At 38.9% G+C, this 13,562-nt stretch overlaps 1 protein-coding gene and 1 long non-coding RNA gene across 12 annotated transcripts in view; one reads left to right on the top strand and one right to left on the bottom strand.

The window, feature by feature from the left end:
• Nucleotides 1-13,562, bottom strand: part of PBLD (phenazine biosynthesis like protein domain containing) — a 37,637-nt gene that overhangs the window by 15,666 nt on the left and 8,409 nt on the right. For 8 of the 11 annotated variants that reach the window (XM_055591165.1, XM_055591177.1, XM_055591125.1 and 5 more), the window contains one exon: nucleotides 8,998-9,144. In XM_055591165.1, coding sequence (XP_055447140.1) covers nucleotides 8,998-9,081 — 84 coding nt within the window. In that variant the 5' untranslated portion in view covers nucleotides 9,082-9,144. Of the gene's footprint in view, nucleotides 1-1,132; nucleotides 1,390-1,953; nucleotides 2,064-8,997; nucleotides 9,145-13,562 lie in introns of those variants that run through there. The other 3 variants (XM_055591185.1, XM_055591170.1, XM_055591193.1) reach the window with 3 other exon arrangements.
• Nucleotides 7,914-11,064, top strand: LOC129659626 (uncharacterized). The gene is made up of 3 exons (XR_008718156.1): nucleotides 7,914-8,128; nucleotides 10,345-10,384; nucleotides 10,940-11,064. It is a non-coding gene; the product is annotated as an uncharacterized LOC129659626 (long non-coding RNA).

Raw genomic sequence — 13,562 nt, forward strand, 5'->3', positions numbered from 1 at the left:
GATCGTGCTCTCTTCTAAAAACAATTGCTACAAACAGAAACTCCACAATCTATCATTCCTGCTGGATGAAGAGATGTTAGGTGCCCACTCTGAGCAGACTGGACCACCCTGACCTCATTTATGCACGTTACACTCCCTTTAATGAGTCAGGCTCAAGTCAGAGATCACCTCCTCCAGGAAGCCTTCCAGACTGCTGTCTCCTTCCCAGTTCTTACACCACCTGAAATTACCTACTATGCCCCTTTACTGGCTGTACCCCCAACCTCTGACTCAGAATTCTATGAGAGCACCACTGTGCTACTTTGCTTTGTCCTGGTTTAGAGCAATGCTTGTATTTATCCTGGTATGGTAGGAGCTCAATAAATATTTGCTGAGAGAATTCAGTATTCATTTAATTTGCATTTTTAAAACACTCAACATAGATATTTTTATCCACTTACAGATAAAAAAATTAAACACAAAAAGTTTGTGTAATGTCCTAACATATATACATACCTATACACATACACACATTCCTCTTAACTCAAGGAAAAAAATGAGTCAAAGTATAGATTTTCTTTTTGAGAATGAAAATCAATTTTTTTAATCAACAAGATGCTCACTACTTATATTCTGAATTCTAAAGACATCTCAAGATATTAACTATATTCCAATAAAAATTAATTATAAAAAAAGAAATCTCAAGATAAACGCATCTTTGCCTTTGCCAAAATTATTATTCTTGAGCTTCTGAAACCCAGAAATAAGAATTGAAACTTTATTCTAATAAGTTCAGAATTTACTTATTTGAGTTACGCCAAGTTAAACATCCTTGTCTTTTAGTTGATTCGAACTCTTTTTCTGTGTACTCATACAACATTACAAAGATGTTTACCTATTAAAGTTTATGTATTGAGAAAAGGCATATAAGACACAAAACAGCAGTTACAAAAAATTAGTCATAAATTCTTAACTATCAGCTGATGTAAAAATCCTCACAGGAGACTTACTAAGCTTTTCTTAAAAGAGCACTGTATTCAAAATGTGTAGAAACTCTGTAGCCCTACAGAAAGAGAAATCACTTAAGAAATTGATACTTATTTTCTGAAAACCGAAACAGAACACAATGAGTTTTTGTTTGTTTTTTACTTACCATTTTTCTTTCAAAAGATTTAATCCAATAATGCATATAAAGCACTCATCAGAGTGCCCAACACATAGTTAAGTACTTGAAAAATGTTACCTTTTTATTTTGAGTGGCTCAAAGTCAGTGCTTTAACTTGACATACTGCACTACCTCCCCATAACAAAGAAACTATTATTATCCCTTCAACGTGCTACAGGCAGAAAAACCAATTTCTATAAAATAAAATGGACTTCTGCAACATTTCTGAGGAAAAGGAGCCATCAATCAATTACCCATGCTGTGCTGAGCCAGCAGCATCAGCACCACTTTCAAGGGAATTGGTCAGAAATGTAGAGTCTCAAGCCCCACCCCAGACCTTCTGAATCAGAATCTCCATCTTAATCAGAAACCAGATGATCTGTGTGCACATTAACGATTGGGGAGCCCTGATGTATAAGAGCTGGCCCTGGGTTCAAGAGCCTTAGCCTGTCAGCTGAGGAGTCAAGACAGATACAGAAAGCAGCAGTAGGCCACACCAAAGAGTAGTAACTGAGATATATGGATTTTAACATTAAGTTCCCTAGGACTTTAAAGGTGAGGACTTAAGCCGGACCTAGCAAAAGGTCAGATTTGGGTGAGCTGGACAGGAAAAACTGGGCAAAAGTTTTGAATTAGAGATGCTTCTTGGGCAAGTCACTTGACTTCACTTTGCTCTCCTCCTGTTATATCTTTGATTCTCTAGGATTCTGCAAGTTGAGGTAAGGAGAATTAGGATGGTAGGAATGAAGTGGAATGAGCACATGTCACACCTGTGGACACCTGTGGGGCTAGGGAGTGAGAAGTCCTACCTGAGTAGAGGAGATTGAGTGCTGCTGGGGCCGACAAGACAATGTTCAGAAGTGAGCTCAAGTTGCTTTTCCATGGTTTGTAGAATGTTCTCCATGGAAACTGGCCTACCTGCCCATGCATATAACACCTTAATGAAACTGGGAGCCATTTAATTTCCTAGGGCTGAGTCTGCAATCATCAGCTTCAAAGGTAACTGAAGGGCTGATGAAGAAAAACATGGACTTGTCTCCTTGACTGCAGGAACCTGAGTGCTTGCCAGTCCTTCCTCTATCTAATTTGGCCAAACTTCCTATCCTTGTCCTTCCTTTCTTTGCCTATTGCTTCCCTCGACCTTTAGGACCAGAGTTTCTAAAAGTATTAAAGAGTTTCACATTTTAGCCAAGATCACCATCTTTTGGTAGTAGATTCCTTTGCAAATGGGCTTTTTTGCACACCAGTTAAAACACACACTCCAGTGACCATCAGCTCTCTAATCCTCTCTGGTTTGGTATATTTCACCAGCTACAATTTTAATTTCTGTCCCAGGACACTGAAAATACATCTGCTATTTGCCGGAGGTGCCAGAGACAATAAAAAGTTTGGTAGTCGCAGCCCTCAGTATGCACCACCAAGTGGCTGAATTTCTACACTGGAACCAAAGAGCAAAATAATGGTGAATCATGAGAAGATTAACATTGCTTCAACTTGGAGAGCTTTAGGGGAAAAAAAAAGAATGAGACTACATTCATTAACAATACTGAAGTTTGGTTCCAATACAAAAATGTTGTATTGGAACCAAAAATATAAAATGTTTCCATTTTACACTATAAGCTTATTTTCAAATGTAACACACAATAGTTACAAGCTGAACCAATAACTGTTAATTCTCTTGCTTTAATATCCATTTCTCTTTGCCAATCTCACAAGAGTCAAGTTTCCAGCAGTAAAAAGAGAGCCATGTTTGTTTTTCTGAGTTGCAATGCACTGTGTTGGGACACTGATGTTCTATCAACCATACAGCTCGCAAAAGATTAATAATCAAAAAATCACAGTAAAGTTTTAAAATACTCCCACCTTGTGGCAGTTTAGAAATATGACAGCCTAAACAGGACAGTCTTGCTCTCCGTCTGTTCATTTGTCCCTCTGCTTTCTTTCTAGCAAAGGAAAAGCACTTGGATGTAGAAAGTTCTAAATCATTCAGGAAGAAACAGGAGATTCCTTCTGAGACACTGGGTTTCCGATTGCAAAGTTATATCCACACAATGCAGCACTCAAGCTGCAAGTCATCTTCAGTTGTTCCTAAATACTTTGGCCACCTGATGTGAAGAGCCGACTTGTTGGAAAAGACCCTGACGCTGGGTAAGACTGAGGGCAGGAGGAGGAGATGACAGAGGATGAGATGGTTAGATAGCATCATCGACTCAATGGAGATGAATTTGAGCAAACTCTGGGAGAGACTGAAGGACAGAGAAGCCTGGCATGCTGCAGTTCATGGGGACGCAGAGTCAGACATGAGTTAGCGACTGAACAATGAATCTTATATGCCTTGTCTCTACAGCTCCATCATAGAACCTAAAGCACATACTTGCATTGCATGCCCTGCCCATCCCATCCCATCAGAGAAAACAAAAGATCCATAATCGTTGGCCAAGACTTCCCCAGTGGCGCAGTGGATAAGAATTCACCTGCCAATGCAGGGAACACAGGTTCAACCTCTGGTCCAGGAAGATTCTACACGCCATGCAGCAAGAAAGCCACAACTACTGAAGCCCTTGCACCTAGAGCCTGTGCTCTGCAACAAGATAAGCCACCTCAATGAAAAGCCCAGGTACCGCAACTAGAGAGTAGCCAGCCCCAGCTCACTACAACTAGAGAAAGTCTGCTTACAGCAATAAAGACACAGTACAGCCAAAAATAAACTAAAAAATAAATAAATAAATAACTGTTGGCTTCTTCGACTAGAACTCCTAGAAGAAGATTCTGCATAATACAATTGATTATACTATTTCCACTTTCACTCAACAGATATTTAATGTCTCCCATGTGCCAGGCCCTGGATGTTGGAACAAGTCAGAATAGATTAAGATCTCATAGAATGTCCAGAAGTGAGGAAGACAGGCGTTGAGTGAATTATAAGGCTGATGCATGTTACCAGCTGGGAAGGGGCGCTGTGGGAGAATATCTAGCAGTGAATACGCAAGTAGTGAGTGCGTGTGCATGCTCAGTCGTGTCTCACTCTTTGTGACCCCGTGGACTGTAGCCTGACAGGTTCTTCTGACCATAGAATTTTCCAGGCAAGAATACTAGAGTGGGTTGCCATTTCCTCCTCCAGAAGATCTTCCTGACCCAGGGATCAAACCCGCGTCTCTTGCGTCTTCTGCATTGGCAGGCAGATTCTTTACCACTGTGCCACCTGGGAAGCACCAGTAGTGAATATAGTGGGTTAAAAGCATGGACCCTGCAGTCAGGCAGACGTGGGGTGGGATTCTGAAGTCAGCCACTTAGATAAACTGCTTAACCTTTCTCTGCTTCTGTCTTCTCATCTGTAAAATGGGGATTAATAATAAAACCTACTCATAAAGTGGTTGTGAGGGTGAAATGAAATATGAAAACTAATTAACACAGTATGTGTCTGGCTGAACGTGCCTGAAATCACTGCCCCCAGCTGAGAGTTTTGTTCTAGAAGTCAGTCAGGATACTTGGGAAGCAGAGATCACCACACTAGCATTTCCTCTTCCTTTGCATTGCTCTCTTTCTTCAAATACTTGGCAAAAAAAAACGCTTCAGTGTCCTGGAAGAATCTTCTCTGCACTCTGCAACCTTCTTCTGAGCATAAAACTGAGATACAAGGTTGCAACTCTCTAGAAACCCCAGGAGTCTCTGACCTAGTCTGGTCACACTGAGTCAGTAATCCTAAGAAAGGATGCCAAGTGTGGAAATGGCCACTGCATGTGAGTTAAAGCATGGATTGAACTCAGGATTGAGTTCACACCTTTTTTCATTTAAATACATAACTTACCAAGCTATAAAAGTGGCTTTTGGTTATACCTAACTTGACCCAGGAAAACCAGAAAAGCAAGTAATTTAAGAACTAAAACTAAGCTTTCCTACTTAAAAGTGTGAAGCCAATCCTCCTTGCTGTCACTGGAAATGATTATTAGTGTTTAAAAGAATAAAAATGCACATCTATGAGCATCCCATTTGATCCTAGCAGTGTCCTGCTCATGGTAGATAGCCAGGAAATGCCAGTTGAAATGGAATAAATGTATACACTGGGCCTTGAAGTTGTTTTTATGGATAATTTAAACAGGAAAACTCCAGAATAAACCTCTCTTTAGAGAAGGTATCTTTTGAAACAATGGTTCTCAACTGGGGGCAATTTTTGATTGTCATGGCTCGGGGAGTAGGGGAAGACTACTGTCATTTAGTGGGTCAAAGCCCAGGACCTGCCAAACATTTTACAACAGACATGACATCTCACACAGTAAAGAACTTCCCAGTCCAAAAGGTTAATTACACATTTGAGAAGCTCTGCCCTAAAAGCACACACACATATATATACATACACACACACACACACACACACACACACGCAAAATCTTAAGGTTTTGTTAGAATATGAGGGAGAATAAATATGGGCTCCTTACTTTTGTTGGTATGTTATTTTCACTAATTAGTAAAGCAGGTTTACAGGAAAATAAACCACCTCTTATCATGACCACAGCCCGATAACCTATTCGAATAGCTGATCAGGAATTCCTATAGCTTTTAACACAGCTGTCATTCTAATGTATCTATTTCATTTTTTAAAATATTGTTTTTATACACTTTCTATGTCTAAGTGAAAACTCACTCCAGTATTCTTGCCTGTAGAATCCCATGGACAAAGGAGCCTGGCAGGCTACAGAGTTGCAAGAGTCAGACACTTAGCGACTAAACCACCACATATAGTCATTACTGTAAAATTGTCAGGCATCTGAGAACAGCCATCAGCTTTTGAAGTTTTAAATATTTTTTTCAAATATCTGTTTCATATTACTTACATTTAGCCCTTAATCTGTTTTTGCTTTCACCTAATACACAGTGTTGCTCATGTGAAGATTTAAAAAATTGACTTGTCTAGGGCTTCCCTGGTGGCTCAGACAGTAAAGAATCTGCCTTCAATGCAGGAGACCTGGGTTTGATCCCTGGATTCGAAGATACCCTGGAGAAGGGAATGACTACCCACTTCAGTATTCTTGCCTGGAGAATTTCATGGACAGAGGAGCCTGGAGGGCTATAGTTCATGGGGTCGCAAAAAGTCGGACATGGCTGAGCCACTAACACTTTCACTTCACTTTCACAGTGTTCCTCAAGTGAAGATTTGAAAAATAGACTTATCTAGAAGGGCCATGACAAAACACTTGAGAATATTGTAGAAGTTCTGGGAATGTTGTTACCCAGAAACTTTTCCTTTTCTTCCAGCAGTCTCTTATCAAGTATTTTAAAAGTTCAAAGTACAATTATCTAGTCTTTAATCTGTCTACCAAGTTTTTCATAGTATCATCTCAGTCAAATTTTAAATAATTTTAAACAAAACACAATGAAAAAGAATATTCCTTTGAAACCCTGAACTTAAAATCTGAAGTATTTTCTCACCCATAAAAATGCAAGTTGCTCCATGCTCTGGTCCCCAGGGGACCTAGTACCTGGTCTTTCGGCCTCTGTGGTGACTACGGGAAAATGATCAGGTTTATGCGTCTGTTTCCCCTGCTAGACTCTGAGCATCTCAAGGACAGGCAGACTTATCGGTCTCGGTACCTCCCGTCCCTGACCCAGAGCCTGGCCCACAGCAGGTGTCAACAAACATTTGTAGAATACGTAACGACAGGCTAAATGCCTACTGAGTTGTGGGCAGCATTATAAGGCTTAGTCCTTATCTGTCTCTGATATTTCCTGAGTTCACCTGTGTTCTTTCTAGGTGCTTCAAGTGCCCGCTGTCTCTAGCTGTGGGTAAAAAAATTCAAAGGGCGGAACAACAGTTTCTCCTTTCATTTCATTTTAATGTTTATTGATTATGCACTGGAGAAAGTGCTAAGTTAACCTTCAGGAAAGGAGATCCTCAAGTCTACAGAAAACTAGCAAACCAATCTTTAAATACCTGTTCAGTTGTCCTGGACTGGCCATCAAACCAGCCTCATCTCACAGGTCTAAGGCACAGAAATGAACTCAGAGACTCTAGAGAGCATTCCTGATCGCAGACTTCCTTTTCTTCCTTTCATACTGAAGCATATTGCTTTGAACTATGCTAAGTTTTTTATTTAAATTTGTATTTCCTAGTTTTTCCAAATATATAAATAACATGCAAAATATATTTTAATAGAGAGTGAAAGAGAGAGAGAGAGATCCTAAGTCTGGAGTTTAGTGAATGTACTAGAGGTGAGAAGGAATACATTGAGGAATAATATTAATTCCTGGTAAAAACTGAGTGCATAAATCACTTAAAACTTTTTTCAAAACTCTTCTAGAATATTACATGGGAATACGGGATAAATACACTAAGGCTTTTTTTTTACACTAAGACTTTTGACAAGTAGATTTAGTCAATTCCACAAGCCCTTGATGTGAAGCTGTGCGTGTCACATTGCTTCTAAAGGAAGTTCAGGATTTAGAATCCTGCTGTTAGCTATTCTCTCACTATTACTCCCAAGTTCTTATGTTACTTGATAAAGTCTATTAATGTTATTACTTTCTGCACTGTGTGGTTGGAAAATGCCAGCCACAGGGCTGCATAATGAATGCATTGTTAAGGTAAGATGGGGACTTTGATTACCATATTGCTGCTTTATTTGAGGGAGAAAATAAAATATATAAGGACTCTATTAACAACATTCACCGGTCTCAGTAAAACTGCAGCTATTCTCCATGTTGATTTACACTAGAGTCACCTGGGGAGCTTTAAAAACCAGTGCTGCTTGGGTCTCACCCCCCAGAGAGTCTGTTGTGACTGGTTGGGCACAGGAATTTTTAAACCACCTCAGGTGATTTTAATCTGCAACCAGCTTGATGTTTACTGCCCTTGAAGGCCCCAACTTAATAAGACTTACTCAAGATCATCAACTGCTTACTGCGTAGTTGACATAATTCTCAGATACTCTACTCTTGTACTAACTGCTCTGAGTGGAAGGGTACATTGACTTGTTTCCTACTACCCAGGTAACAACACAAAGCAGCTAAGGTCAAGGAATATTTAACTATTCTGTTAATACTTATCTAACCAGAGAGCCTTTTTCCCCCCTTCATTGCACCATGTAGCATGTGGAACTCTCCCAACTAGTGACTCAACCCATGTCCCCTACAGTGAAAGCTGGAGTCTTAATCACTGGACCACCAGGGAAGTCCTCAAAGAGCCATTTTTAAATTGAGATTTTCAGTAAACTGAGTTCTCACTATGTTAGAGCTTAATTCCTTTCTATCTTTCTACTAAATTACTTAATTCCTTGCAAAATGTCTCATCTTTTTGGTCCAGAAAAGAATTTCTAATTGTCTGAACTATAGGTAAGGTTAAAAATATACAGCTAGAATCTTTTATGCTAAATGTAGTATCAGCCATATTCAGTCACATAAAACTCATCTAATTTCATTGTCTTCCACATTTGGTGCTCATTAAATGAAAATCCAGTGGCTACATTAATGGATGAGTTTTCTTTTTTTTTTTTTTGGTCTAGGAATAGAATCTGTGCCCCCTGCGGTGGAAGTCTTAACCAGTGAACCACCAGGGAAGTGCCACCTACTCCTGTTTTTGGTATTTTTTTTTTAATTGGCTCTAGTTCTTCTTTACATAAACCTTAATTTTCTAGACATGCCCATCCATCTAGATATAAGCAGTCTTATCATATAATTTGGTTAAAATCAACTTGCAGACATGAACATTGTTGATACCATTTGACAGAGAACACAACCCAGGAAGGTAAACGAACAAGTGGGTCTGATTTTTTTCTTTTCTTTTTTTTTTTTAAGAAAAACGTGGTTCTACAAGCATCTAGGATTTCAGGCACTGTACTTCAAAGCAAAATACTACTTACATTTTCTAGGAGGCAAACAGCAGCCGGATTCCCACGAAATGCTTTTGTTGTGAATGCATCTGCTATGAAAATAGGGAGCTTCATTTTCTTTGTAAGCTGTTTCTGCAAACTCTCAAAACTGTTTGTAGACTGCTTTCCCTTTTATTGCTACAAAAAAATCAAAAAGTTAATGTTTTACTTGATGCAAAGAAACAACTAACATTTCCAAGTACAAAGTCAATTCTAATACACCCGCATTTAAAGATAAGTAATCCTTTGATTTATTTTAAGCCTCTAGATTGAATTTGCTTTAAAATACTGGATGAATAGAATATTTTCTTTTCATAGTGTTCATGTGCTTAACATAGCTATATTCTTAGAGTAGCCAAAACTAGCATAAACTATGTTGTTAGTGAAGTATGCAAAACTTCTAAAGAGCATATATGTTGCTGATAGTTTACCAATGAATATTACTGCCCTTTTAAAATGATGCATTTTTTCTAATTATATAAAAAAATGCCCATCATAAAAAACTTGGAAAATCAAAAAAATGAATCATAACCATGCAAATCAGCAATAACTTTTTTTGGACTTAACATAGTCAAAGGAACCTCATGTTTTAATTTTGTGTTATTTTATAAATCTGCAATTGGAGGCTTTTTAGAGTTTATGATATAGATATGTTAAAATTAAGCTTTTTATTATAAGAATAATACTTTCTCTTTACTTAAAACCTATAAAATATACAAAAATGGTGTGGCGGGTGTGAAGAATCTTCTGTATCTTCATGCTGTGGAGATAAACTGTTCACATTCTGGGTATTTCCTTTGCTTTTACTAGAAAGCATGGATTTTGTCATAGGTAGGGAAGAATTCCTCTCTCTCAAAGTTACAGAACTTTTAAAAAACTCAGCAAACTATGGGGTGTTTTGCTTAAATATAAAAGAAATTAACCCATCCTAACATGTATCTCGTGTTCTCAAGGAGATGAGGATAAACAATGGCTAGGCAGCTCCCAGGTCTACAGAGTTGTTTTCTTTTTCTTTTGTTTATTATACAAGGGTTTTGCTTAACTTTCTTGCCAAATTGCCTACTTTTTTCTGCCTTTTTTTTAGGCATAACTGATATATTACTTTCAGGTTTACAATATAACGATCCAATATTCGTATATATTAGGAAATGACCTACCACAAAAAGTCTAGTTAATCTATCACCAAACATAGTTACAAAAAAAGGGTTTGTTTTTTTTTCTCCGTGTGGTGGAATTTGAAGATCTAGTCTCTTAGCAACTTTCAAATATTCAGTACATTATTATTAACTATGGTCACAATGCTGCACATGACATTCCAAGAACTAATTTATTTTATAGCTACAAGTTTGTGCCTTTGGAACCCTTTCAAGAAACTTGGGTAAGTCTGCACTTTTTGACCTCCTAGCAATAATAGTATTAATATTTAAGATACAGTTTTTAATCATAATTTTTAGCAAGGAATTCTAGCCAGTGAGGAGACCAATGTAAAAATTATAAAATGTAAAATACAAAAGGAAAAGATATATATAAAATGCTTAGGAACACAAGGAGAGAGCAATAACTCTTCCCAGGAGACAGTCAGAGGGAGCTCCAGAAATGAGCTCCCAGAGCTATCATCCAGAGATGACATTTGAGTGAGTCCAAAAATACACACACACACACAACTATCCAGCGGTTCCATAGGTGGGAAAGGCATTTTGGGTAGAGTGCATAGATTAATCCCAGGCCAAGCAATTTGATATAGAAATAGATATGCAAGAGGAAAGGAGATTGCAGAGATGAGGCTATCGAGATCTGCTGGAGTCAATGTTCATGAAGGAGCAGATATATGTAGACTTATAGCTGATTAATATGGTTGTACAGCAGAAACCAACACAAGATTGTAAAGCAATTATCCTCCAATTAAACTTTTAAAAAAAATTTTTTTTAATAGATAACCTACAAGGACCTACTGTACAGCACAGAGAACACTGCTCAATATTCCATAATACAGGCTTTCCAGGTGGGCCAGTGGTTAGGAATCTGCCTTGCAAAGCAGAGGATGCCGATTTGATCCCTGGTCTGGGAAGATCCCACATGCCAAGATGCAACTAATAAGCTCATGGGCCACAACTACTGAGTCAACACACACTGCCACTACTGAAGCCTGCACACTCTAGAGCCTGGGCTCCACAAGAGAAGCCACCACAATGAGAAGCCATCACACTGCAGCTGGAGAGTAGCCCCCACTCTCCGTAACTAGAGAAAGCCCTTGTACAGCAAGGAAGACCCAGCTCAGCCATAAATAAATAAATAAATAAAAGTATTCTGTAATAACCTAAATGGGAAAACAATTTGAAAAAGAATAAATATATGTATATGTATAACTGAATCACTTAGCCATACACTTGAAACTAACACAACATTGTTAATCAACTATGCTCCAATATAAAATTTTTTTAAATGTTAAAAAAAAAGAAGAAATTCAAAATTCAGTTCAACAGCTACTATGTGGCAGGCCAATTCCAAAGCTAGGTACCAGGGAGAGGAGAGAGTCTCATGAATGAGCCATATGCCTCTACTCTGAGAGTCTAATCTAGAGTTTGTTTTTGAAGATGTCTTTTTTCTCTCTCTCTCTCTCCTTAAAATTAATTTTGGTTTCATTTCTTTAAGAAAAATGCAGACTTATTTGATGGGAATTGTGTTGAATCTGTGGATTACCTTGAGTTGTAAAATCATTTTAAAGATCTTCTTTTAATCCAAGAACATGAGTGTATGACTGCTAAGCTGCTTCAGTCATGCCCAACTCTGCAATCCCATGGATTGTAGCCCACCAGGCTCTGCTTCTCCAGGCAAGAATACTGGAATGGATTGCCATGCCCTCCTCCAAGGGATATTTCCCACTCGGGATCAAACCTGAGTCTCTCATGTCTTCTGCATTGGCAGGCAGGTTCTTTACCACTAGTGCCATGTGGGAAGCCCCAAGAAGATGGGTATATCTTTCCAAAAGAAGAAAAGAAAAGGGCAGGCTTAACTTCCTCCTGAATTGCTGAGAGAAAATTTGAGGCAGGTAAAGTTTAAGCAACTTGCCTTTCTTTACCCAGTAAATGGGCTTGCACAAATTTTGGCATCCTGGTCAATCTAATGGCTGGTCCTGAGCTGCAGCTTTCAGGCAGAGCTCTGGGCACTATCCAGCAGGGTGCTTTTCAAATGATCCAAAGAATTAATTTATCCTTCTCTAATTTCACTTACATTCCATTAGGATCCCTAGTATGGCTTTATATGCCCCTTAATAATGGCAAGCAGATAAGCTGTTTAAATAGAAATCAATTACTCCCAGAGGGTACCTCATAAATCTAAATTCATATGATTTCTAAACTATTCATATATGTTTTAAAACATTTTTAGTTTTTAATCATCAATTTAGTGTATGAATAGAACCTTTTAATAAACAACAGTGGCACCCCACTCCAGTACTCTTGCCTAGAAAATCCCATGGACGGAGGAGCCTGGAGGCTGCAGTCCATGGGGTCGCGAAGAGTCGGACGTGACTGAGCAACTTCCCTTTCACTTTTCACTTTCATGCATTGGGAAAAGGAAATGGCAACCCACTCCAGTGTTCTTGCCTGGAGAATCCCAGGGATGGGGGAGCCTGGTGGGCTGCCGTCTGTGGGGTCGCACAGAGTCGGACACGACTGAAGTGACTTAGCAATACAGAAAAAAAAAATCCCATTTGACAATCCCCTGTCTCACTATATTCCCTGCAGTTCCATCAAGTTAGTTTCTGAGGACACAGTAGACATCTTTCTGAATTCTAACCTTGGTTCCATTTATCATGTGAATGTAGGGAAATCATAAACCTCCCTTGTTCAAATAGTTTAGTCATTAAACCTGCCCATGGGTGTGCCTGGGAACGTTGATGCTTATTTGTCCCTCTATAATAGTCTTAGCTTGTTTACAGTCTCCTGTGCTACAGACAACATAAAGTTGACTCCTGTATTCTGTAGCTGTTAATATAAAAAAACCCACTTGGCTTTTGCTTATGACTGCTGCCTCAAAACAATGCTACTGCTGCTGCTAAGTCACTTCAGTCATGTCCAACTCTGTGTGACCCCATAGACAGCAGCCCACCAGGCTCCCTGGGATTCTCCAGGCAAGAACACTGGAGTGGGTTGCCATTTCCTTCTCCAATGCATGAAAGTGAAAAGTGAAAGTGAAGTCGCTCAGTCGTGTCCGACTCCTCACGATCCCATGGACTGCAGCCTACCAGTCTCCTCCATCCATGGGATTTTCCAGGCAAGAGTACTGGAGTGGGTTGCCATTGCCTTCTCCGCAAAACAATGCTACTCACTAATAAATGCCAACTTAGTTCTTTAAAAATGTAAATACTTAGTAACAGAACACTGACTGGCATTCAAAGTGTACATGAATACTACGCACCTTACTTGCTGGAAAAAAAGAAAATAACTATAAAAAGGAAGTCAAATTATAAAACAAGTTTTAAATAAAAATTTGGAGGAAATTCTATTTTTAAATTAGTTTCATGGCACTCAACTACTTTGTGTTTAGTTTTACTC

Source organism: Bubalus kerabau, chromosome 1, assembly GCF_029407905.1.
Source record: "Bubalus kerabau isolate K-KA32 ecotype Philippines breed swamp buffalo chromosome 1, PCC_UOA_SB_1v2, whole genome shotgun sequence".
NCBI classification, from domain to species: Eukaryota; Metazoa; Chordata; class Mammalia; order Artiodactyla; family Bovidae; genus Bubalus; species Bubalus kerabau.